At 43.2% G+C, this 27,836-nt stretch overlaps 1 protein-coding gene across 1 annotated transcript in view; it reads right to left on the bottom strand.

The window, feature by feature from the left end:
* Nucleotides 1-8,924: 8,924 nt before the first annotated feature.
* The window catches only part of SLC5A12 (solute carrier family 5 member 12), a 37,897-nt gene continuing 18,985 nt past the window's right edge, over nt 8,925-27,836 (bottom strand). The window contains exons 9-15 of the mRNA XM_079789452.1: nt 26,371-26,483; nt 22,010-22,077; nt 19,416-19,502; nt 15,530-15,696; nt 13,914-14,017; nt 11,522-11,649; nt 8,925-9,357 (exon numbers count right to left, since the gene is read on the bottom strand). Coding sequence (XP_079645578.1) covers nt 9,205-9,357; nt 11,522-11,649; nt 13,914-14,017; nt 15,530-15,696; nt 19,416-19,502; nt 22,010-22,077; nt 26,371-26,483 — 820 coding nt within the window. The 3' untranslated portion in view covers nt 8,925-9,204. The remainder of the gene's footprint in view (nt 9,358-11,521; nt 11,650-13,913; nt 14,018-15,529; nt 15,697-19,415; nt 19,503-22,009; nt 22,078-26,370; nt 26,484-27,836) is intronic.

The following is a 27,836-nucleotide window of genomic DNA, read 5'->3' as shown; positions in this document are numbered from 1 at the left end:
TTAACCTATTAAGTTAATATAAAATATTTTAGCTTGGATAGCTATTTTGTGTCCTACTCCTAATCCTGTAAAGAATATTTACATTGATCATTTGAAAGCACTTCAATCTGAACTTACTTTTAAAATAATTTCATAGCTTAGTTATATATCTACTAGAGGCCCAGTGTACAACATTCATGCACTGGAAGGGGGGTCCCTCAGCCTGGCCTGCACCCTCTTGCAGTCCAGGACCCTTTGGGGGATGTCCACCTGCTGCCTTAGGCCTGCTCCCCAGAGCGGACTTAAGCTGGCACGTGGACATCCCCCAAGGGGTCCTTAGTGGTGTGGCCGAAGTGGGAGAGGTTCCCACCATCACCACTGTGCTTGCCAGCCATGAGCCTGGCTTCTGGCTGAGCATCTGCCCACCTGTCATTGCACATCATAGCGACTGGTTGTTCTGCCATTCACTAGATTTGCATATTAGGATTTTATTATATAGGATGCTCATTCTATAGGTACTTTCCCTAAAATTGACTACTTATATAAATACTAGAGTCCCAGTGCAAGAATTCATGCATGGGTGGGGTCTAGCCAGCCTGCCCCCAATCAGCGGATCAGGGCTGGGCCTGTCGGGAGGAAGAGATGGTGGGAGGTTGGCAAGGCCGGCTGTGGGGAGTGGCCATGGGTGATGGGCCGGCCCCACCCACAAATGGGATGGGGGGCGATCAGGGGTCAGTGTCTGGGGGAGGGGCTGTGGGAGGTTGGCTGTCCAGCCCCACCCCCGATTGGTGTGGAGGGGACTGATTAGGAGCAGAGCAGACTGGGGGGAAAGGCTGCAGGCTGAATGGGGTAGTGGGAGCTGATTAGGGGTGGGGCCAGCTGTGGGGAGGGGCTGTAGGTGGTGGGCCAGCCAGCCCTGCCCCCGAATAGGGTGGAGGGGGCTGATCGGGGGCCAGTGGCTTGGGGGAGGGGCCGCAGGCTGTTGGCCAGCTGGCCCTGTACCCGATCAGGCTGTGGGGGGATAACTGGGTGGGGCCATGTGGAGGGCGTGGCTGTAGGAGGTTGACCAGATGGCCCTGCCCCCTATTGGGGTAGGGGGGTGAGGGCCAATCAGGGTGGCGTGGGCCTATCGGGGGTGGGGCTGGCCATGGGGAGGGGTTGTTGGAGGTTGGCCAGCCACCACACCCTTGATGGGGTGGGACAGGCTGATCAGGGGTGGGGCTAGTTGGGGGAAGGGGCTGCAGGAGGTTGGCCAGCCAGCCCCATCCACTATAGGGGTAGGGGGGCAATCAGAGGTGGGGCTGGCGGGGGGAAGGGCCATGAGGGAGTTGGCTGACTGCCCCACCTTCGATGGGGTGGGGGTAGGGCCAGCCAGGTGGAGGGGCCATGGGAGATTGGGGTGGGAGAGGCCAATCAGGGGCAAGGCTTGCTGGGGGAAGCAGCCATGGGGGAGTGGTTGGCTGGCCACTCCACCCTCAATGGGGTGGGAGAGGCTGATCAGGGGCGGGGCTGCCTGGGGGGGAGGGGCTGAGGGCCTAAGGAGGTGGTGGGGGCCCACCAGGGGTGGGGCCAGCTGGGTGGAGGGGCTGTAGGAGGTTGGCCAGCCAGCCCCCTATTGGGGTGGGGGGCTGTCAGGGGTGGGGCCAGCTGGGGGGAGATCCGCAGGGGGGTTGGCTGGCAAGCCCCATCCCTGGATCTGGCCAGTTCACTGGCCATAGTGGGCATCATAGCGACCAGTCATTCCAATCGTTATGGCGTTATGGTCTCTGGCTTTTTATATATATAGACTAGAGGCCCAGTGCACGAGTTCGTGCATGGGTGGAGTCCAGCCGGCCAGGCCCATATCAAGGCAGATTGGAGGTCTGTCGGGAGGAGGAGATGGTGGGAGGTTGGTCAGCCGGCCCACACAGATCGGGGCCCAATCAGGGCTCCTGATCAAGGCTGGGCTGGCTAGGGGAAGGGGCCACAGGCGATTGGCCGGTGGGTTTGGGGGTCCAATTGGGGGCGGGGCCGGCCATGGGGAGGGGCAGTGGGATGGCCAGCCCCACCCCCAAATATGGTGGGTGGGGGTGCTGATCAGGGGCCAGAAGCCTGGGGGTGGGGCCATGGGTGGTTGGCCAGCCAGCCCTGCCCCTGATTGGGGTGCCGGGGGAGGGGGGGCGATCCGGGGTGAGGCCAGCCGGAAGGAGGGGTTGAAGGCTGATCAGGGACCCACTGGGGAAGTGGCCAACTGGTGGGGAGAGGCTGCATGAGTTTGGCTGGCCAGCCCTGTCCCCTTTTGGGGTGGGGGTGTGATCAGTGGTGGGTCAGCCAGGGGGAGGGGCTACAGGAGGTTGGCCACCCAGCCCCACCCCCTATTGGGGTGGGGGGTTGTGATCAGGGGCGGGCCAGCCTGGGGGAGGGGCTGTTGGCCTATTGTGGTGGGAAAGGCTGACCTGGGGCACAGCTGGCTGGGGGAAATGGAGGGGGTGTTTGGCCGGCAGACCCCATTCTTGATCGGAGTGGGAGAGTTGGATCAGGGGCAGGCCGGCAGGGAGGAGGGACTGCAAGGTTGGCCTCTGGCCCCACCCCCTGATTGGGCCAGTTCGCTGGCCACAGTGGGCATAAGAGAGACTGGTTGTTAGGTTGTTATGGCCATTACAGTAGCTGCCTTTTTATATATATAGGCTAGAGGCCTGGTGCATGAAATTTGTACAAAGGGGGAGGGGTCCCTCAGTCCGGCCTGCACCCTCTCCAATCCGGGATCCATCGGGGGATGTCTGCCTGCCAGTTTAGGCCCAATCCCTCTCATAATCCAGGACTGCTGGCTCCTAACCGCTCACCTGCCTGCCTGCCTGATCGCCCCTAACCACTCTGACTGCCTGCCTGATGCCCCTAACTGTTCCCCTGCCACCTGATCTCCCCTAACTCCATTCCCCGGTCAGCCTGATTGCCCTTGACTGCCCTCCCCTGCTGGCCTGATCATCCCTGACTGCCCTCCCTTGCTGGCCTGATAGCCCCTAACCACCTCTGCCTCGGCCCCTGCCACTGTGGCTTTGTCCAGAAGGACGGCCAGAAGACATCTGGTCTATCTGGTCTAATTAGCATATTACCCTTTTATTAATATATTTAGCATTAAATTCAGAAGTATCCCTGTCCTCTATGAAAAAGCTACATATCTTAAATTTCCTATTGATATGCAAAAAATAGCATTATCAACTAACATTTTCTAGCATAGGGCAGGATTTTTCTAATTTGTCCTAAAAGTCTAATGAGAGAGGCACTGATTGATACACTCACACCCTAAGTGAGGACCCTGTTGTGATTAAGTAGCCAACTGTTTATAAGCTTGACAATATTTTCTGAAGAGAGCTGAAATTTCAAACACAAAAAGTGAGGAATAGAAAAGTGGGCTTATGTTTGTTATTCACACAGGTGTTTGCAAATCTAGACTGATTTGGTCAGGAGATTGGAATGGAGGAGAAAATAGTGACATTGACTCTTCCCAAGAATTATCTAAGATAATAAAAGCATAATATGCTAATTAGACTGGACATCCTTCTGGACGACCTTCCAGACAAAGCCAGGGCTGCAAGGGAAACCTAGGTCCCGGGTGCCGGTGGCCTGAGGAAAGCCCAGATCCTGGGTGCCCCGAGGGAAGCCAGTGCTGGCAGCCAGGGGAAGGAAGGCCTACTCTTGCACAAATTCTGTTCATCGGGCCTCTAGTATATAATAAAGTCTTTTAGGTGATTTACTATCAATTATGAGTTACACTTGATTACTTTAAAATTTTCAATCATTTTAATATATACCATTGGTAATATCAAATAAAAATTAAGTTGTTTGAAAATAGATTATACTTCAAAGTTAGTAATGCCAGATAAAAGAGTTTAATTTTACAGTAAACCTGACTACCTTGCAATATTGAGATTGAGCACATGAGATTTCTAAGTACACAAATGTATATATAGAAAGGTAGAATTTCTGTAATATTTTAAAACAATTGCTTTCTGAGATAACAATTAAAGGGAGACTCCTCTAATTTTTCTATTTATCAATCTTTGTAATACTATTTGATTAAGATTATAATGCCATAAAATATTTTAGTAATATTCTCTTTGAAATACTGTTTGCAAGCCCCTTTGTATGTCATTTATTTTTTTCTCTATAATGAAATGGTCTAACCCCATATAGTTGCAAAATAATAAGAGAAATATTACATAAGTATTATATGAATTGAACCAAAGGAAAACCCCTCCCCCTTCCACTGTTTAAAGAATCACAGTTGCTTTTCATTTTGCAGAGTCATAAACTTGATCAGTAAACCTGTCTATTGATCAAGGTTTACATTTATAAATGTAATACTTAACAACCGTACATATTAACATTGTATTTTTCAGTAATAAACTTGTCTATCTTTATAACAGCATTTTATTTTTTTTATTTTTTAAGCATTTAGGACTTCTCCGGCCTGTGTGGCTCAGTATTTGAGCATCAGCCCATGAACCAGAAGGTGACTGGTTTGATTCCCATTCAGGGCACATGCCCAGGTTGCGGGCTTGATCCCCAGAAGGGGGAAGGCAGGAGGCAGCCAATCAATGATACTCTCTCATCATTGATGTTTCTATCTTTCTCTCCCTCTCCCTTCCTCTCTGAAATTAATAAAAAAATATCTAAAAAAAAATAATTTAAGAATCTCAAAAATCATGTTTTATTAAATTTAGCATTAACAAAGCTACTGTTTGGAAATGTATGGCATTACTTTAATTTATACCTTACTAGAGGCCCAATGCACAAAATTCGTGCAAGGGGCTCAGCCCTCACAGTCCCAGCTTCGTCCAGAAGGTCATCTGGACAGTTGTTCCACTGTTTGGCTGTCCGGTCTAATTAGCATATTATGCTTTTATTATTATAGATGTTTATCTTGCTATTTTTACTTCAGTAATACATGTGTTCAGCCAGTATCTTAAAAATTCTAAATGGAAACATTGAACCAATTTAACTTAAAATGAATACCATAATGGATACCATGTTCTTTCTTTTTCCATATGTTGCTGATTAACAAGTATTGTATGTTCCATGCCAGCCAGTCACTGCACTAACTACTCTATGTAATTTACCTCTATAAACCCTTATAACAACCATATTAAGAAGGAAAAAATTTTGCTTCTTTTAATTTGTGAATAAAGTTTTAAAAGCCTTGCCCAAATTTATTGAGATAATTTGTGTCAGAACTTAGTCTGAAGCTAAGCTGTTTGACTCCAATCCCTCAATTCAGTCAATAAGCTGTACCTCTTTCTCCAAATGGTGACAAAGAGAAAGTCAGTCATTAAAACAGATTCATTCAGAATGAGCAAAAGGGGCATTGAGGTCATTCCATTCTATCTTTACAAATGTTTGTGATTGATTTTAGCACATAGAGACTAGCATCAAGTTTTGTACATTTGAGGCCTTCCTAGAAACTCATCATTCATAGCCCCATTTATTGAGAATATCCCTAATCATTTTGGGGCAAAAAGAGCCACAAACTTAGCCCATTTCCATGGGTTAGACTGAACTTGACACTAGACAAATCTTATACTGCATTGGTGGCTTTTACACAATTCTGAGCTAACATTCTTAGGAGTGAGGGTAGGAGAGGTGTGCTCTAACTAGCTGAATCTCCTGACTCTATACTTCCTGGCTCCCTTTTGCTTTGTTACATAATAAATGTGGATTTGATAGACTGTGGAAAATTATTCTCCTGGGATTCCTATCTCTCTCTACCTGAAGCCTTCAATTATTACCTCTATATATAAAAGCCAAGTGACAGGAACACCAGAATGACTGGTTGCTTTGACACACACTGAGACCCAAATCACCCCCCTCCCTGACCTGATTGGGGGTGAGGCCGGCTGGCAAACCTCCCATGGTCCCTCCCACTGGCTGGCCTGGCCCCAATCAGCCCCAATCGGGGCAGGCTGACTGGACCCCACCCATGCACAAATTCGTGCACGAGGCCTCTAGTCTATAATAATAAAAGCATAATATGCTAATTAGACCAGACAGCCAAACAACCTTTTGGACATCATTCTGGACATCCTTCAGGACAAAGCCATGGCAGCAGGGGCCGAGGCAGAGGCAGTTAGGGGCTATCAGGCAGGCAGGCAGGCAGGCAGAGGCAGTTAGGGGTGATCAGGCAGGCAGGCAGAGTGGTTAGGGGTGATCAGGCAGGCAGGCAGACAGGCAAGCAGTTAGGAGCCAGTGTTCCTGGATTGTGCCTAAACCGATCAGGCCTAAACTGGCAGCTGGACATTCCCTGAGGGTTCCTGGATTGCAAGAGGGTGCAGGCCGAGCTGAGGGACCCCCTCACTTGTGCATGCATTTCATGCACTGGGCCTCTAGTCTATAATAATAAAAGCCTAAGTGACCATCACAACCAAATGGACGACCAAACAGGCTGTGTGGGGCGACCAGGCCGGCAGGGGTCTTAGTGAAGCCCCCAAACGACCAAGCAGCAGGCTGCATGGGGCGATCAGCCCTCGGTAAGGGGATAGTTGGGGGCAACCAGGCCAGCAGGGGGGCGCAGTGAGGGGCAACCAGGCTGGCAGAAGGGGGCAGTGAGGGGTGACTAGGCCGGCAGGCCGGGCAGTTAGGGGCAATCAGGCAGGTAGGCAGGTGAGCAGTTAGAAGCCAGTGGTCCTAAACCGGCAGTTGGACATCCCCCAAGGGGTCCTGGATTGGAGAGGGTGCAGGCTGGGCTGAGAGGACCCACCCCCCATGTACGAATTTCATGCACCGGGCCTCTACTATATATAAACGCCTAAGCAACCGAATGACAGAACATCTGAAGGACTGAACGACCGGTCACTTGGTCGCTATGACGTGCACTGATCACCAGGGGGAAGACATACAACTCAAGAGCTTCCCCCTGGTGGTCAGTGTGCTCCCATAGCCAACCTGCTGTGGTCCCACCCCCCAGCCAGCCAGCCAACCTCCCTGCAGTCTCTCCCCCTGGCCAGCTGGCCCCAATCAGTCCCAATTGGGACTGGGCGAGATGGCCCAGATAGGCCCCAATGACCCCAATCGCCGGCCAGGCCGAGGGACCCCACCTATGCACAAATTCGTGAACCGGGCCTCTAGTATATAATAATATATTACTATTTTCCATTTATTCTTTGATAAAACTCCAGGTAAGAGAATTTTTTACTGAAAACAAAAATCTTCAAAATATTTCTGGGAAAGTCCTAACCTAGTACTTTCCAGTACTGACCTAAAAAGGGCTGAGATATCTGTAGGATAATTTGTGAGCAAAACTTGTGAGAGAATTTGTGAGTTAAAAGAAACACTATATGGGACATTTTGTTTTTGTTCAATTCCAAATGAAAGTTCAAAATCTTGAAATATATTCCAAATATATAGGCCAATGAGGTTTAGCCCAGATTTCAACGTTCACCTAAAATTTTTAAGATATAACTCATAGGAATGTTCTAAGTAAGTCATTTGGAAAATAAGTGCAACTCGCAATTTGCACATCTTTAGATCAACACCTTCATTAGCTTGCTGGACCTCAAAATGTTTCTAGAAATTCAGTTCCTTCTCTTTATCATATATTTTCCCAAACATACCTTCCTTTTTTTTTCCTTCCACATTTTTCCAAATGTATTTTTTCTCTTCTCTCTTATAAACTAATGCACAATTCTCTCTTTGCCTCCCTCTATTCTCCTCTCCTACTTGAGATTGGAGGAAGAGAAGACAAGCATTGGGCTGTGGCTTATAAATGCCAGTTGTTGTTTTTGTTCCTCTATTGATTTCCCCCACCCCTTTCTATCTTCTCTAATAATAAATACTGGTTACATAACTTTCTCTATCTGATGCTTCTGTTAAGGTTTCCTTCTCCTGGGTAACATTTAGATAACACAGCCTTTGGGAGTCCTTACCATTACCTATTTGGACCATTTTTCTTACTTTGCTGACATACTGTTCCTAGGCCTCTTGATCTTACTTGGCCACCAAAATAAGTGTCGGACATCTGCCCTGGTATACCTGATCCTGAGACACTGCTTTGTGTCCTACTGTCTTTCCTCTGATCTAACCCCGGTGGCACTGGTTTGTTGTTGCTTATTTTTTACCTTTTAAGGATTTTATTTTCCTCCTCCTAAAAAGCTTTCACTGTGTCTCCATTTATTAATTCACCTTTTGATTTGTAGTCCCCTCTTCCTCCAGAACTTTAAAAATTATTTGCTAGAGTTCAACCATTAAGATCTTTGCTTCTATTACCCCTGCCTGATGGAACACATTGAATTTGCATGCGTGAGCAGAATGAGCAGGATATAAAAACTGTGGACAGGTTATTTTGCATCAAAGAAATACCTAAGGCTAGTGAAATCTCCTGTGGGCTGGTAAACTATTTGCACAGTTCTTTTACAGGATACTGTTCTAAAAATTTCCTATTGGACATTTCGTCTTTAGCTCTGGAGAAACACTTACACTTCTTGTTGAGCACAGAGTCAATTTTTCATTGTAAGGTGGTAAAAAAGAAAAAAAAAAGATAAAAAGTAAAAAAAAAAAAATACTACACTGAATACCCAAAGGGAGAAGTATATCTATAATTGCTTTCACTAGCCAGGCATTCTGGTCTCACCTGTGTGAACACAGTTGTTTTAAGGCTTGGTCAGGACAGCTGTAGTAGCAGGGATGACTGGAAGAGGACTTAAAAATGTGAGTGTGGCAGGGTTGCTAATAGCAGCTATAAGTTGCACCTGAAGCTACAGGATGGGGGTATATGAAATGTATCTGTGTATATGTGACTTATAGGGGTTCAGGTGGGTACCATTTCCTTGTTTTATCATCTGAGACAGAGAAGCGTTTAATATGCATATCCCCTTCCTCATTCTGCCTGTAAACTCCAAGATATTTATTTGGTTAAAAATCTACCAAGAAAAGAGAAGTTTAATATTCACAAAGCAAACAAAATGATTTCTTGAACTATGATGAAATCCAGTCTTAATTTATTCAAGAAGGACGTCGCCAGGGCACGTAAGGCTTGGTTGTTTTTTCTCACCTGAAAGTTTGGGTCTTCCAAAGAATATCCCGGGAAACAGTCATTTTATTTGAGGTTATAAATAAGTTATAAATAGACATTAGACATCCTTGTCTTCTAGCAATGGCAACTACACAAGTCTACTAACCAATAAGCAAGAAGTATGGGGACTATGTAGGTCTACGTATGTGTGTGTTTGTGTGCACACGCTTGCACGAGTTGCCTTAGAAATGGGTAATCTTCTCAAATGCCACATTGTCATAGCTTTTGTCCTTGGGATCGTAGCCTGGACTGTGGACCAGGCTTTCTCTCCTGAGTCCGTTCTGTAAGACAGATTCAGTTCCTTGTTTCCAGGTACTGCCATTCTCAAGGGTTTCCTGCGGAAAGGGGAAAGACACATATTAGTGAAATCATCTTGATGTATTCCGAAGCAATACATCAAGACGATTTCGGGAGGCCCACTGTTACTTAGGCCTCCCGATCAGAAAAATAAAATAAAAAAATGACATCTATTGGTAAATATAAAAGTAGCACAATTAACTGGCCCAAGGCACTTTCTAATTGGTAACTTTGATACCTCAATCCATGTAGGTACTATTTCTAATGATGATAAAATAAAAAAGAATAATTTAGTGAGCATTTACAATATGTCATGTGTTGTGTGAAAAAAAATATATATATATAACTTACTAAGCAAACCTGTGACATAGTGGCATTACCTCCCAAGGAGAGAGAACCTGTGTCTCTGATAGTGGTATGGTGGGGGCATAATTGAGTACCTGTATACAGTTGCTCCTATATAGAGGCTGCTCGATGATACTCTTTGGCAGTGGAGCCTAATAGTGACATGCTACATGTTTCCTCCCACTCTCAACTCAGCCTTGAGACCAGGAGCTGCCTGCATCAACAGGACTTATCATTTATTTCAAGAAAATCTTGCCCAGGAAGATAAATATGTAAACTACTCAATAACTTGATTCTTTCCTTCTAGAACTTATTCAAAATCCACTCATACAAACAATAAACGGCTCAACCAGCTGCCTCCTCAGCCTAATAGGTTTCCTTCCCATTTGTAACCCCTGTCCAGATGGTGCGCTCCTTACTGAAGTAACTATTCACCTCGACTTTATTTCATGGACAGGTTACTATGGTGTTTGGGGGAAAGGAGAACAAGTGACACCTTAGGTGATATGATAAGGGTGAGGAGTCCCCCTCCTAGAATGCTGAAAGAATGAAATGTCTGGGACTGAAAGGATGATAATAAGCTCTATCTAAAAAGGAAAAAAACAAATGCATGCCTGCCATTAGTCAAGCTAAAAGGACAGACACACATAAGACCAGCCACAAACCTAACGGGAAACATTGCTCCCCCCACAAGGTTCTGCACTTGTCAAATGCTACAACAACTCTCTAGTGATTAGTGCTTTTTAGCCAATGCTGCTGCAGACAGCTTTGTTTTCATTCCCGCTTCCCTTCAACCCCTCCCAGAATCCTTCAGCAGCAACCCAAACCCAAAATACATGCCGATCTCCCTTCTTATTGAGGGTGGCATTCCCTGGTTCCCCTGGAGTGCCCCCCACTCTTGCTGCACCAAGTCAGTAAGTCTAATTTGCTCTAACCACAGGTCTTCGTCTTTGGATGCTGTGACCCCGATAGTACCTGGACAGTGTCTCTAGCCCTGTGTGGCCAAAACACAGTTCTCAGTGGGGTGAGAGCAGTGGGGAGACTTTGTGTATCCTGCTGCTGCTTCTCTAACCTAAGAAGTGCCCCCAAAAAATCTTACTTTATATTCACGCTCCATGGAACTAGAGATGTTTGTGCCCAGGTTGTGCTGCACAGTCCACCCCAGGTCTAAGATAAAAGCTGAAGTTCAGAGAGGTTAACTTACCCAAGGACAGTAAGACATGGAACCAGGGTTAAACCCAGGCCTGACTCCAAAGCCCATACTTTTCACCACTATATGAGACGGTGCTCCTATTTTATTCCTTGTCTGGCATTCATTTTTATATTTTTCCTACAATTCACCCTCAGAAGGGTTCAAAGGAATTTTGGAAATCGATCACTTGCAAAGACAATTTAGCCCAGAGGCACATTTAGCTACAACACAATTACTTGCTTAAAAGCTAATTGGCTGAGCCCTAGCTGGTTTGGCTCAGTGGATAGAGCATCAGCCTGTGGACTGTGGACGGAAGGGTCCCAGGTTCGATTCCAGTCAAGAGAACATGCCTGGGTTGCTGGCTCAATTCCCAGTAGGGGATGTGCAGGAAGCAGCCAATCAATGATTCTCTCTCACCATTGATGTTTCTATCTCTCTCTCCCTCTCCCTTCCTCTCTGAAATCAAAAAAATAAATAAATAAAAGTTGTAAAAAAAAAAAAAAAAGCTAATTGGCTGAGATAACTGAAGTTGAGACCCAGATTCCTTCAGGTTCTAACACTCACTGCTTTTCCTCCCCATGCCTGCCTGTGCAGACGGTTTAAAGAGGAAAAGGGAATCTCTTTGAACCAGTGTCTATTTTCCAGAAGCTCAAACATCAGCTCACCTGCTCTGTCCCACGGTCATGCTGTACTCCACACCAGCACAGTGTTTTATATTCCTTAGACCAAAAGCAAAATAGATTGCAGACGGGTCTGATTAGCATTGGTTGAATATCTTTGCCACTTTGGTGACCTATAAATGAAAGAACAGATGGATTAGCTGGTTGCGCCCTTCCAGGACTTCCTTTGAGGACTGAGGCATCATCAACTTGAGAAGCAGGTCATGACTTAGTATAAGGTAAAATCAGGCCTGACTAGTTAATAGACAGACATTAGTCACATTAGTCACTCAAAGTGGTGGGAGGTGGTTTTTAAACATCCACAAGCTGTCAGGTTAGGCAAGCTCCTGGCTATAGAGTTAAACAGAGTGAACACATTTATGTTAAAATAGTTATTATGGAAAACTCTACTACTAGTACCCTTTATAGGCCAGTAGAAGTGATAGCAGAAATTATATAATTTCTTTCTTTAGGAAAGCTCTCAGTTTTGAACCAAATCAGATACATATGGAAGATATTTATAAATGTACTAGTGGCCCGATGCACAAAATTTGTGCACTCAGTGGGGGGAGGGGGGATGATGCCCCAGCCTGGCCTGTGCCCTGTCATAGTGCAGGAGCCCCATGATGCATTGCCCCAAAGAGGTAGGACCCGCCCACCCATCCAGGGCTCCTCAATGGATTGCCCCAAAGAGGTAGGCCAGAGCCAGGGGAGACCTGCAGACCCCAGGCCCGGCTGCGGCAGAGGTCTGCAGACCTCCGGGGGGCAGGCCCACAGTGGAGGCCTCCCCCTGCATGTGCCTGCCTAACCCCTGCCGCAGCCCTGCCCCCGTCCTTGACACTGCAAGGCTCTACTCATCCGTGCCTGCTGTGCATGCTGCCTGCTAAGCAGTCATGACATTATGGCATCCTGGACAATTTGCATATTCCTCTATTATATAGGATATTACATATTGCTAATCATATATATGTTATATACAGTATATGAATCATTATTAATCATATCCTCTCTAATAAAATGGTAATATGCAAATTAACCATCACTCCACTACATAAGCCATGCCCACCAGCCAAGCCATGCCCACCAGCCAATCAGGGTGAGGATGCAAATTAACCCAAACCAAGATGGCTACAGCCACAGAGAGCAAGGTTTCCCAGGTAACAGAGGAAGCCAAGCTTTCCATAGCCATTGCAGGCCTAAGCCTCCACTCAAGCTACAAAGTTTCAATTATAGAAGGTAAACAAATTCAAACAAATGGGGCAGAATGGAGCTTGAGAGAGCAGGCCAGGGTTGCCGGCGGCAACAGGGGAAGCAAAGCTTTCCGCACACCCTGGCCAGGCTCACCTGCTTAAGGCTACAAAGTTTCAATTGTAGAAGGTGAATTAACTGCCACAGAAATGCCTGCCGCTGCCCTGGAGGGAGCAGCAGGCTTGGCTCCGCTCCAGGCTACAAAGTTTCAATTGTAGAAGGAAAATAAATCCCAGATACCAGGGCCTCTGCTTGGGTTGCCAGGGGGCATGGCTGGCCTGCAAACCACCACAGGTCCCTCGCTCAGGCTGCCCCACGCCCCAAGGGAACCCCACCCTGATCCGGGACGCCCTTCAGGGCAAACCAGCTGGCCCCCACCCGTGCACCAGGCCTCTATCTTATCTAATAGAAGAGTAATATACAGATTGATCATCACTACAACACACAATATAGCTGCCCCCATGTGGTCAAAGATCCTGCCCCCATGTGGACACAAGATGGCCACTACAAGATGGCCAGCAGGAGAGGGCAGTTGGGAGGCACCCGGCCTGCAAGGGAGGGCAGTTGAGAGGGACCAGGCTTGCAAGGGAGGGCAGTTGGAGGTGATCAACCCTGCAGGAGAGGGCAGTTAGGGGTGACCAGGCTGGCAGAGGAGGGAAGTTGGGGGCAAACAGGCTGGCAGGGGAGCAGTTAAGCATCAACCAGGCTGGCAGCAGAGTGGTTAGGGGGTGATCAGGCTGGCAGGCAGAAGCAGTTAGGGGCAATCAGGAAGGCAGGCAGGCAAGCAGTTGGGAGCCAGCAGTCCTGGATTGTGAGAGGGATGTCCGACTGCCCGTTTAGGTGGGATCGGGCCTAAACGGGCAGTCGGACATCCCTCCAGGAGTCCCAGATTAGAGAGGGTACAGGCTGGGCTGAGGGTCAACCCCCCGCCGTGCACGAATTTCGTGCACCGGGCTTCTAGTGTATTAATAATGTATGTAAAAAGAGATTTTTTTGCATGTTAGTCTGGAGAGTAGATATATCTCTCTAGGAAGAGGGGATTTTTGTGGTGGATCCAAAATCACAACAGTTAGGCAGCCACTAAGACCACCAATGCATGAAACTAGGCCATGTCTTCCTTGGCCCCAAAGAGAAGCCCCAGGTACCCAACCTGTGAGGAAGCTGATGATTACTCCAGCAGCAATGCATCCCAGGCAGCCCACTGCACTGTAGTAAAGGTAGGAGATCGAATACCAGGAGTCAGCGATCGCAGGCCTGTGGTGGAAGGACAACAGCATGTCAGCAGTTCTGTGGGTTCTGAAGTTACCATTCACAGTGACTTAGAGAACTGCTGAGGGTTCATTTTAAGGCCTGGCATCACTCAAAACCCAAAGCTTAACTTTTTGCCATTTGATTATTTTTTAAAAAACTCAAAGCTAGACAAGTTGTGCTTTGTATCCCATCTATCCCGGGATTACAAATATTGCCACTGAATTACGATTACAATGAGAACTATGCCTTCCATTTCTTTTGTATTATTTATTCTTCAGACATTTACTAAACCCAGATTTAGTGCCAGAAATTATCACAGGCACTAAAGATTAAAAGATGAGCAAGCCACAGTCTATATATAGGAGTTAACAATCATAAAATGGAGTGGCAATGCCTTGGTGGAATAAACACAGAGGATTCTGGGAGCATTAGAAAGGGTATAAAACCCAGGCTGATGTGTGAAATGACACCTTAGGTTATTTTTAAAGAAAGGTTAAGAGTTAACTAAGGAAAGAAAAAAAGATACTATAAGCATAGGCAGGAAGAAAGAAACAACATGGTAGACCTGGGAACTATAAATATTGCTTGTCCGTAAGATTTGTGGAGAGAATAGCTCTAAACTAGATGACACTCAGAGGCAAATAACAGAAAGATAATGGAGTGCTCATACATTATACAGAAAGGACCACCTCCTCAGGAGCACAGTTAGATGTGAGAATGCACACTTACTAGAGCCAGGTACAGTGCCCCTGGCTTGCTCTCTCTTCTTCTCTCTCATTCTCTCTCACTGTATATAGATAGATAGATGATAGATAGATAAATAGATGATAACTAGAATTTAATAGACAGATATAATTTAATATAGAGATAAATATGTAATGTGATTTAATATTGTTTAATCCTATCAAAGTCCCAGTAAAGTAATTATTACCTTCTCTAAGAACTGTGGGAAATCGAGACATGACAAGTTACTAACTTGTGCAGCGTGCATAAATCATAAAACCAAAATTCAAACCCAGGTATTTCTGATTTTGAAGTCCATGGTCCTCTCCCTGCACTACATTATCTCCTGTATTTTGGTATTTTAAATTACTTATCCCAGCTAGAAATAGAAAAGACAACCCTTTGCTAAGCCCTGTACAGTTTGAGTTAGAAACTGTGTTTTCAGCACTGCTCCCGTCTCAGTATGTCCACGATCATTCTCCTCCTTGCCCACAAACCTATTCTACTCAGAGCATTTATTCTTTTAAAAATATCTATGATCTTCACATTCTATTTTCAAACTTTTTGCTGTATTTTCTAATTTGCACTCATACTCCAGCTAACCCTTCTGCCACCTTTACTGTTCCACACTGGAATGTAGAGCAATGGATATCTACAGAAATCATGAATATCAATGCTGCGTGCTGCCCAGAGGGAGTCTCACAGGAAAGCAATATTGGTCTTGTCTTGCTCCTTCTTTTAACATGGTGACCCACCCTCTGGGATTTACCTCTACCCTTGAAGTCACCATACCTGCTGGATAGCGCTGGAGGCACTAACTCCGTCGCATTTGATGGGACGCACTGGTTTGTCGATAAAGGCAAGGGCCATGTCTTGGAGGCTGGTGCGGGATAAATGAAGGCCCCAATGGCCACCCAAAATGCCAAGGTGATTCCAGTCAGAAGGCCACCTAGTGCACCCTTGATGAAGGAAAGGAAAAGTTAATGGCAAAGCCATTGAAAGCATAATGAGGTGAGGAATACTGTGCCCTGGAGATTCTGGCTTTCCACCCCAAATCTTAGCCACACATTCTGGAAACAGCGCACTCAAACTGCCTTCCTTCCAACTCCCTCGACACCGCTTTATTTAGAAATAACTTGTTCCTTAAATGAAAACACTGGATAATTTTATAGTGATTATTATATTTCGATTCCTAGCAGGAATTTGCTTCTCTCCATTTGGCTTCTTCCTCTCACTTATCACTCACTTAAAACACTGTTGAAACCTCAGTTCCCAGTAGCTGAGTTTCAGAAGTTTTGGAAAACTTCAGATAATGGAGACAGTTGAAGTAATTTATCATTAATAGTCATTATGATCTAGAATACAGAAGCTCCATTCCCATATGCTCTTCCAAGAGTTTCTGGCAGAGTCTCTGATTCCCAGATTTGGAGTGTTGAGTCTAAGTTCTAGCATGTGTATTTACTAGCCCTTTCATTGCAGGGTTATTTTTTCTTGCTAAACAGTGAAAAGTCACCTTTTTTTGGTAAAGGAAACCGTTGAGCCGAGACCAACGCCCCTGGAAAACAAAATCTGGGTGCTCCTGGCTCTCCTGGATAGCTGAGCCTTCTCTGTGAGAGAAAGCAACTTGCTGGTTTCTCTATTTACTCAGAAAAAAGCTTCTCCAATAACAGCACTGAAATGTTCCTTTCACCGTAATTTGAGAAAACTAAAGCAATGTATGCCATTTGAATAGTTCTACCTTGGTCTGACTAGAGGTCTGCAAACTTCTATTATAAAAAGCCGGCTAATAGCATTTTAGGCTTTGAGGACCATGCAGGACTGTAACAACTACCAGGTTCTGCCACTTAGCATAAAAACAGCCATAGACAATATGCAAACAAAGGAGACTGGCTGTGTTCCGGTAAAATTCATGGGCACTGGAATGGAAATTTTATGTAATATTCATGTGTCATGAGACATTCATCTTTTGATTTCCTTCCAATAATTGAAACATGTCAAATCATTTTTAGCTTGCAAGCCACACCAAAAACAGGAAGATGGCTGAATTTGGCTTGAAAAGTGCAGCTTGCTGAGGCTTATAAGGCCTACCAGTAAAGGGTGAATGGACTTCAATAGAAAGTTCAACCCTGGCTGACTTAGAGTAGCTTTCTTGAAAGCCATGCTGAGAAGAAGTCTGAGGTTGCATCCACATTCTGTGGTGAGAGAGCCAGGATTGATTAGTAGGCTCTTCCATGGCCAATGGCGAGGGGAGAGGTGTTACAAATTTGTAGTATTTATTATTTTTTATCTAGGACAAGGTAGTTTTCCCAATTAAATAGAAGGACCATAACTCACTAATATACATAACAAATTAATGTTTAGAATGCATTAAAGTGTTATATGGCTAGTTATTAGTTCTCTTGTGGCTAAGAAATTGCCTTCCCGCCTGTTTCTCCAAGGACATACCTATCCTTGTCAACCTTGATATCAGAAAAGTTGATGAAAACAAAGTGTTTTCTAATAAGACTGTGGTGGAAGTAGTACAGATTCCTAAATGTTCCTTCCTGTCCACTCTCTTTACCTAGCCTCATAAGATTTATCTAGAATAATGGTCAGGTGGCCACAAAGATCTAATTAGATATACCATTTGATCAGGCTTTCTCGAGCACCCCATAGTATATTAAAAATATGCATAGAGTCAGGTTTTCTGCAGACTTTCTAAAACTTTATATATATGCAAATACTTGGCAATAATAAAAAAACAGTAACATGCTAGGTTGAAAAGATTATATTTAAAATATATTAAAATATTTTTAAATTTTAAATATTTTATATTCCTTTTCCAAATAAATGTTCATTTTGACTTATACTTACTACACAGTCACCCAACCAATATTTACTTAAAGACAACCTATTAGTTTGTCAGCTAGCCAAAACAAGAAGATCCAGCTCTCAGAGTATGCAGGGTTCTTCCCTCCTTAAATTAGTTCATTAACTTAAATTAGTTATAATTTAGGTACAAATATAGAAAACATTTACATATACAGTAGGTCCTCGGGTTACGTCGGAGATCTGTTCCTACTGTGTGACATAATGCAATTTTCACCATAAGTGGGAACCCACCTACATAAGCAGCTCCATCACTCACACGGAGCACATGCACAGCAGTAATGAAGTGAAACAGTAAAAAAAAAAAAAAAAAAATTAAAAGAAAGATAACAATTCCTGACCTTTACTTGTGGTAAATAAATAATAAAAAACATAAAGCACATATGTACATACGTCAAAATGACGGAACTTTTTTTCTTTATAAATAAACTAGTAGCCCGTTTGCACGAAGATTCGTGCAATAGACCTTCATTCACCTGGCTGCCTGCACCAGTTTTCTGCCGGCACCGGGGACCCAGGCCTTGGCTGTGGCCACCACCTTCTGCCTTCTTTCAGGGTCGGGGCTTGGCCCCGGGTGGTGGCCTTGGGCTCAGCAGCACCCAGCATCCCTGCTACGGAATGCAGGAGCCCACCCCCAGTGGTTTCCTGTGATCCGTGCAGGCTCCCTGCTGGTGCCCAAGGCTGGGAAAGCCTCGGGCGGCTTTCCCGGCCTTGGGCTCCGCCGCACCCAGCGTCCCTGCTACCGATCCCAGGAGCCGACCCCCAGTGGTTTCCTGCCATCGGTGCAGGCTCCCCGCTGGTGCCCAAGGCCGGGAAAGCCTCGGGCGGCTTTCCTGGCCTTGGGCTCGGCGGCACCCAGCGTCCCTGCTACTGATCGCAGGAGCCGACCCCCAGTGGTTTCCTGCGATTGGTGCAGGCTCCCCGCTGGTGCTTTCCCGGCCTTGGGCTCCGCAGCACCCAGTGTCCCTGCTACCGATCGCAGGAGCCGACCCCCAGTGGTTTCCTGCAATCGGTGCAGGCTCCCTGCTGGTGCCCAAGGCCGGGAAAGCCTCGGGCGGCTTTCCCGGCCTTGGGCTCCGCCACACCCCAACGTCCCTGCAACGGTTTCCTGGTGGGCGTGGCTTGGGCGTAGCGAAGGTGCGGTCAATTTGCATATTTGTCTATTATAAGGTAAGATGGGAGATGGCAACGTAACCACAAAAAGACATAAGTTGAGTCCAACATAACCCAAGGACTGCCTGTATTTTTGAAGTTTTAAAAATTGTGTTTTAACAAGACAATTTCTGAATTTATTGTATGTTTTAAATTTCATTTGGTGAGCCCTTATTTTAGGGAAGACAATGTGAACCCTAAAGAATCAGCTTGGGTCCTAGCCAGTTTTGCTCAGTGGATAAAGTGTCAGCCTCCAGACTGAAGGGTCCCGGGTTTAATTCCGGTTAAGGGCACATGCCCGGGTTGTGGGCTCGATCCCCAGCAGGGGAGTGCAGGAGGCAGGCAACCAATGATTATCTCTCATCATTGATGTTTCTATCTCTCTCTTCCTCTCGCTTCCTCTCTCTGAAATAAATAAAAATATATTTTAAAAAATAATCAGCTTTGATGCCATGAATTTGGCATTTCAGGACCATCTCTTTCTTTGTTTTTTTGTTTCTAAATGGCTTCACTGAAGTCAGAGATAGGAGGGCTCGGGTTTTGTTTAGCTCCATGGAAAGAAGCCACTGCGTTGTTTTTGTTTTTGTTTTTGTTTTTTTCCTGGCAAATACAAATTACTAGGATAATTTGAGAGAAGAGTGAAGTGCAGGATCCTTACCTTCCAGTTCACAAAAGGAAACACGATTCCCAAGGTGAACAAGCCCAGCATCGGCCCCCCACACATGCCGTGGATGCTGAGCGCAGCCTGTGGAGAAAGTACATCAAAATCATGACTTCATAAACCATGGGGGACCACCTTTTTATTGAACTTGGGATAAAATGCAGTCCTAGTCTTGCCCCACCAGTGTGGCTCCGTGGTAGAGTATCGGACTATGACCAGTTGGATTGCCGGTCAGGGCACAGGCCAGGGTTGCGGGCTTGATCCTCAGTAAGGGGCATGCAGATGGCAGCCGATCAATGACTCTCTCTCATCATTGATGTTTCCATCTCTCCCTCTCCATTCCTCTCTGAAATCAATAAAAATTATATGTAAAAAAAATTCAGTCCTAGTCCTGACTGTGCCATTCATTAATCACGTGCTTTCTGGAAATAATTTCTCCCATCTGGACTCAATGATAAACATTGTGTAAAAAAAATAAAAATACAGACATATGTCATAGAAATATCTTTACTGATACAGCTCCTAGGGCAATGGAAACTAAGGAGAAAATAAACAAATGGGACTACATCAAAATAAAAAGCTTCTGTACAGCAAAAGAAACTATCAACAAAACAACAAGAAAGCCCACTGCATGGGCGATCATATTTCCCAATGTTATCTCCGATAAGGGTTTAATCTCCAAAATTTATAGGGAAGTCATACAACTTAACAAAAGGAAGATAAACAATCCAATAAAAAAAATTGGCAAAGGACCTGAGTAGACACATTTCAGAAGAGGACTTACAGAAGGCCGAGAGACAAATGAAAACATGCTCAAAGTCACTAATAATCCAAGAGATGCAAATCAAAACAACAATGAGGTACCATCTCACACCTGTCAGAATGGCTATCATCAATAAATCAACAAATGACAAGTGCTGGCGAGGATGTGTAGAAAAATGAATACTTGTGCACTGCTGGTGGAAATGCAGACTGGTGCAGCCACTGTGGAAAATAGTATGGGGTTTTCTCAAAAAGTTAAAAATGGAACTCCCATTTGAGCCAGTGATCCCACTTCTAGGAATATATCCCAAGGAACTAGAAACACCAATCAGAAAGGATATATGCACCCCTATGTTCATAGCAACACAATTTACAATAGCTTAGATTTGGAAACAGCCTAAGTGCCCATCAATAGATGAGTAGATTAAAAACTGTGGTACATCTACACAATGGAATACTACACTGCTATAAAAAAGAAGGAACTTTTACCATTTGCAACAGCATGGATGGAACGGGAGAGCATTATGCTAAGTGAAATAAGCCAGACAGAGAAAAATAAATATCACATGATCTCACTCATATGTGGGATATAATGATCAACATAAACTAATGAACAAAAATGGATCCAGAGACAAGGTGGCACTGAGCAAACCATCCAACCTCAGAGAGAAGGCAGGGGAGTGGGAGGGGTTAGAGATCAACCAAAGGACTTGTATGCATGCATATTAGCATGACCAATGGACACAGACACTGGGACAGTGGGAGCTTTCCCTCGGGGGTAGGAGGGGTGAGGGTTAATCAGGAAAAAAAAAGGAGACATGTAATACTTTAAACAATAAAAGTTGTTGGATTTTGTTTAAAATAAAAGAAAATAAAAATACATACAAACAGACCTGTGTGTGTGTGTGTGTGTGTGTGTGTGTGTGTGTGTGCGCGCGCACAGGTAACTATGATTTGTAGAAATAGGTTTTCTCAAGCTAAGAACTCATTGATTTGTTTGTATTTTCTATCTTATCAAAAAGTTTTTATATAATGTACCAAATAAATACACCTAAAACATATTTCATATCTTAGTTGATCAGCTGTTTGAGCAATTGTATTACATTTAAAAAATATTTTTTCTTGATTTCAGAGAGAGGAAGGGAGAGGGAGAGGGAGATAGAAACATCAACAATGAGAGAAAATCATTGATCATCTGCCTCCTGCATGGCCCCTACTGGGGATCGAACTCCTAACCTGAGCATGTGCACTGACCAGAATGAAACCATGCATGGACTGACGCTCAACCACTGAATCACAGTGACCAGGCACAATTGTATTTTAATAATGATTGTCTGTTACCCCACCTCTGACCTCTCATCCAGAACACCTCAAGAATGTAAAGCAATAAGTTGAGGTATGGTGAGGAAGCCATTAGGCACTCATATCCCATATCCCACTTTTATGGCTCCCTTTTGCAAACTAAGGGAATTTGACAAATGCATTTCCACATCTCTTAGTAAGGTATTGAGCCCAGAGAACTAGAAAAAAGATTTTCATTAAACCAATTTGCTGTCCAACCTACAGCCTTGTTCCCTGGCTTTGTTGAACATACACAGGCACTATCATGCAGGCAGTGAGCATGTGCACACACACACAGCTGTGTACCTGAGTCCATTATTAGTTTTTAATAGTTTCCTCTTCTGCAGGTAATTTTGGTTGAAATTTTACATGCATGTATAATTTGGACCCGTCCTCAGAGAGTGGCTTGGAGGAATAGGCAAAACATTAGCAAAGACATGGGTAAAACGTTGTTATGAAATAAATGTATCTTTTCCCTCTTTCATTACCTGCACAACACTACCCATGAAGGAGGCGGCCACAGCCATGGAGGTACACATCACGCCAAATAAGATACCTGAAAGGAAAAAACACCTCGTTACCATCATCCAAACTGGTTTTGAGGGGTTCCTTTAGCTCCTGCCCAGGACTCCCTCTGACCAGACCCTATCGGAAGGGATGCCAGTGAGAACCATCCTCCCTTCTCAGCCTTCACAAGCCCCAGGAGGGGTATTTAGGAGATTTTCTCCCTAGAACTAGCTCTCCTAGGTCAGGCAGAAAGAGCTAGAACCTAGCTAGCGTCAAGTACTTTTCTATCCAGGACTCAAGAAGAAAACTGTCATGTGAACGCAACATGAAACTTTGCAAAGGGTGCTCACAGAGGCTAATCCAGACTAAATTAGTGGAAACTAATTTCATTTTGACCAACCAACAATCACCTGAAGAAGTTACTAACCTCTCTGGGATTCTGATAGTTTCTCAACTTGAAAATCACTAAATATCTATATATTTTACCTCAGAGGTTTTGCAAATCTGGAAAGTTTTTTGGTCTATTTCCCAATAGTATTTATGCATACTATCCTTATGGTATATTGCATAATGAATTATTTGTTTTGCATATCTATGTTGGAGAACTGTAAAGGCCATCGGGTACCATGCTCTGAAGCTCCTTCAACGGTGCCTCTAGCATCATAGGGTCTTGCTGAATGAATCGGCATATACGTCTTAGTCATCTTTTAAAGATGTATTCTTTTAAATCATCTTTTAAAAATATTTTTTTTAGTGCATCTTCATTTAAAAATCACCTTAAAAGTACATTTTATACCCATAAACTAAAAAAAGAGGGACAGAGACACAGAGCTGGAGATAGACCTGGAGGGAAACACAATGACAGAAACAGAAAGAAAATGATTTTGCTCATTCTGTTTCAAATTCTCTCTCAGCTAAATATCTAGCTCAGTTTCCAATGTGACTCTTAATTCAATATTGTCAGGCACTTTACTAGATGCCAGTACTATACAGTCAGAACTTGATACCTGCCCTAAGGATCTCTCATTCTAAAAAGGGACTACATGTAAATACATTAATATATATCTAATAGTGTCTGATACATAGGCGAGTACTATGTGTTTGCCATTATTATTACTTATTATTATTACTAGTATATTCAGGTTTAGTACATGATAGGTATGATCAGGAACTCACTCAGAATTAAATCAGGTTGGCAACTTTTATGCTGTATTTCCCAACTTCTCAATCTGACAGAAAAATAAGGAAACTCACAAAACACTAAAACCAAGTTTGATCAATAAACACATTTCAGAATTCTAAAATTGTTCCTGTTATCATTAAAGATGATAGATTAGATTGCAGAAAACATTTTTTGCCCTGATTGTGTGTTGCTTTATGAATGAGGACAATATTATCTTCCTGAGGAAAATAACCAAAGATATGTTTCCTCTCGACTATTGATTACCCTTTTGCTAGACCAACAGTTATGTGTTCAAGTGAGAATCTAGGCAGCTACCCCTCAAACCAAGAGTTCTGCAATTTTGTGCTAACTAGAGTATTGATCCAGCCTCCTCTACCAAAAATCTTTATACTTCCACCAGATTGTAATCAATAGCAACCTGCAATTCAGGGAGTTTAGGGAAAGTGGGGGTTCTGTAGAGACCCAGAGTACATGGACCCACAGACAAAGCAGCAAATGTGAGAGGGAAAGAAAACTCCACAGTTGCAGTGAATGCTGTGGGTTTTCCCAGTACTGCATCAGCCTAGAGGATCAGGCAATAAACCATGGGCATAAAGAAACTTGTACCTCAATCCAGCATACTCATAAATGTCTGCTAGAAATTGGGATCATACTGGGAGCAATGCCCATCCATCTGTTATTAGCTCTAATTCATTATTCAAGATAGTAAGTAGATCCAAGCAATTCAACTAACCAGATAACAAGTATCTGACCAGTGTTGATCTCCCCTTGTTCAAGCATAAGTAAAAAGAAACAAAATATATGCAATTCATCGCAAATATTGTCAAACAAGAGAATAAATATATTAATCTAAGTGCTCAATAAAGACTATGCTTTATGGAAATAATTTACCTTAAGAACCAGAAAAGTATTTAGAAACTGTTTGGCAATCTCAATATGATGCAAAAATATGTAAACTCAATGAAGCAAATAAGAAAAAGGCAAGAGGAAACAAATGAGATGAAAAAAAAATCAAAACAGGGTGCAACATCAATACATATAGATGAAGATGGATCCAGGAGTGATAAAGAAGGAAACCAAGAAAATAAAAACCATGATAGCTGACCAAGCACTTCCACTCTTAGGTATTTACAAAACAAAACCAAAAAAAAGATTGTACAAAAGTATTCATAGCAGCTTTATTTATTATAACCTCAAACTAAAATAGCCCAGGTCTACCAATAGAAGTAGAAGTTTTAAAACCTGTGGTACATCCATACAATTTCAAACTACTCAGCATGGAAAGGGATGGACCATGGGTACACAAACAAAATACGGATTAAACTAAAAAATATTATGTTGAGTGAAAGGAGTCTTACAAAAAGTGTGTGGACTGTGTGATGCCATTGATGTGAAATTCTAGAAGAGGAAAGTATCAGAATAATGGCTGCCTCTGGAGGGGAGTGGGAGCAGGGATTGACTGGAATGAGCAAAAGAGGACTTCCCAGGGTTATGCTAATGCTTTACATCTTTAATGGCTGGATCACACAGGTGTATGAATATGTCAAAACTTAGCAAACCTATACTTAACGTGTCCATTTCATTGTAGAATGAAAGATATATTTTGCATTAAAGATAACTTTAAGCAGTTATTGAATTCTAGTTAATAATATGAATGCAAAAATTTAGGGGAAATGTGTTTTAACATGCTGATTAATGAATGGTTAGAGATCTGGATGGATATGTGAAAAAGTAAGTTTGGAAATGTATTAATGGAGAATTCAGGTGGCATATATATTGGGAATTCATGGTAAAAGTATCCAAACCTTGCTGCATGACTTAATTCTTATAGTAAAATGTAAGGAACAAATACAAATAGCACAATTAAAATTATTATTTTTAAACTTTATTTTGTGGAGAACTCAAAATTGACAGGAAAAAAACACACCTTGATTTCTTTAAGTGTGTAGAGGAAAAGAGCCAAGTTTTGGAAGTAGAAGAAACACTGAAGGAAATGGAGAACAAACAACCCAAATGAGAAGAACATTTGAAAAGAAGGAGATTATTAAACTACCTATATTAGCAGGCAATTACCATACTTACTAGAAAAACAATTGAAATTTTGAAAATCAGTAATAGTTGGGAAAATGGCAATACATATGCTTTATAAAACAAAAACAAAAAGCTATAGCTTTTCCACATTGATCATAAACAGTTTAGGAAATATGGGGAAAGCATTTCATTGATGACACCAATGAAAGAAGAAAAAAAAGAAGGAAGAGAAAGAGGAGGTGGAGGAAGAAGAGGAGGAGGAGAGGGGGTCAAGCAGGAGGGAAAAAAAAACATGGGTATAATTAATATCTGGGATCAAAATTGTTATATTATTAAATGGAAAAAATAAATTATTATTTAGATGTAAAATTTACAAAAATGTCAATTCTTCCCAAATATATTTTCAGGTTTAATGCAATACCATGGGGTAGAGTGCAGTTAGGTAACATGCAATGTATTATTTTAATGTTAATCTGAAAGAAAAACTACACACAAAGAGCCACTGTTTTTTGTTTAAAAAAAAAAAGAACAATAGAAACATTCTTTAATTTTAAGCTAAAAAAAGGTGACACAATTAGGTAGCTATAACTTTTCAAGTTCATATGTTTTCCAAAATACCTACATTTTCTATAAGTAAATAAGCAGATAGCTTGTTTATACTTAGAAGTAAAATGTATAAAACTATAATTCAAGATAATAAGTGTTATTGTGATTAAAAATGTAATATGCAATTTTACGATTAAACAAAGAGAAATTCTTATTTAAGGTGAGGTTACTGTGAGTTGAGTAATAAAGGATTCTTTAGAAAAGAATTTGATTTTAGAAAGGGACTGGCCACAGTGAGCAGAATATCTTTCCATGTAGAGGAACTAATATGAACAATGCATAGCATAATCAAAAGATGTTGATGTGATGAATCTGAAATGTAGGCTAAACACAAAAGAAGGTCAAAAATAAGGATGGTGAAAGGTAAGCTAGCTGGTACCCTCCCAGTATCTTTGCAAGTATAAGAATCTGTATGTGAGATTGTGAGATTTCTCATATGTCCTGAATAGCATGTGCAGGATTTTGACATGTACCACATGTACATTTCGTGACATGGAATGAAGATCCCCTGGCTATACCTACATAAGCCTTTACTGATCCAGGTGCTCAGCTTGTCGGAGAGATGGGGAAAACAGCTCTTGACAAAATCCTCAAAGGTCACTGTTGCTAAGGCATTGATGCTGGCAGCCACAGTGCTACAGGGAGAGAAAAGCGAGAACATAGTCCAAGTAAATAAAGCTAAGCCACCAGCTTGCCCTGTTTTCCAGGGCAAATAGACAAGGGCTCTAGGAAAACAGAACTCCAGGGAAACCACATGGCCTATCTACTCACTCTTCAATGCTGCTTCTGTACTTTATGCTCTTTTAATTCTTCCACAAAGTCCACTGAAAAAGCTAGGTCTTCATGTTTTAACTCGCACTAATTTCTTTTAACAAGATATTAAATGAGTTAGCAGAGAGTAACAGAGATTGTGCATGTGTGTGTTTGCTGGGGTGTGGCACATTGGGAACAGCTTAGATTGGATTTAAAGCAAGAAGTGGTGACTACCCTAACCCAGATGTCAGTTCACTTTGCCGTTCAGTAATAATTAATTCATTTATCAATACCGTTCATGCATCTGTTTATTCATGCTGGGTACTAGGCATACAATAGTGAACAAGAAAGACAAAGATCTCATTTGGCCACTGGGAAGTTTAACAACCAATTAAGTAATTGATAACAATTGTAAAAACTGTTACAAATGAAACAATATGAAATTAGGAAATTCTCCCCTTAGGAATTGATGGTTAAGGTAAGCACTGAAGAAACCCATGCAAATTAGGGAAAGGATGTTCTAGGACAAAAAGAACATTACATTTAAATTCCTAAAAGCTTCTTGCATTCAATAACCTGGAGCCATGAGAGTGGCTGGCCTGTAATTAGTAAGGGAGTAAAAGACAAAGGGTAACACTGGGGTGGAGCCAAAGACCTAAACTCAGGAAAGCTCTGACTTTCCAATCAGAATTCTGAAACTCGCTTAGGTGACAGAGGACCTGAAAGTTGTGGTTTTCTTTGTGGAATAACATGGAATCTTATTGAACTACTTATAGAGACCAGGAATATCTCAGCCAGAGAACAGATAACCATATTACATTCACATAGTGCAAAATCACAACCACAAACCAAAGTTCTGGAACAGAAACAAGCTGATGAATGAAGCCTGGCCAACTATTTTCAGTTTTCCATGGACGTTCATAAGTAGTTATTTTGTTATCCTCCATTGCACATTTGAAGACTTGCTATAGCTGTGCCAAAGGTATGAAAGAAAATTCAAACTGTTTCTTCTTTGAGAATGCAGAATAATAGAGCCACTCATTTCAGTTTGAATAGTTCTAGGTCCTCAAAAAATTAAAAATGGGACTGCTTTTGGACCCAGGGATACCACTTCTGGGGATATATCCAAAGAACCTCGAAACACCAATCAGAAAGAATATATGCACCCCTATGTTCATGCAGTGTTATTTACAATAGCCAAGCTCTGGAGGCAGCCCAAGTGCCCATTTGTAGAT

The sequence above is a fragment of the Cnephaeus nilssonii genome (genome assembly GCF_951640355.1).
Source record: "Cnephaeus nilssonii genome assembly, chromosome: 13".
NCBI classification, from domain to species: domain Eukaryota; kingdom Metazoa; phylum Chordata; class Mammalia; order Chiroptera; family Vespertilionidae; genus Cnephaeus; species Cnephaeus nilssonii.
The sequence above is the reverse complement of the archived record's forward strand: the minus strand, read 5'-3'. Positions and strand labels throughout refer to the sequence as shown.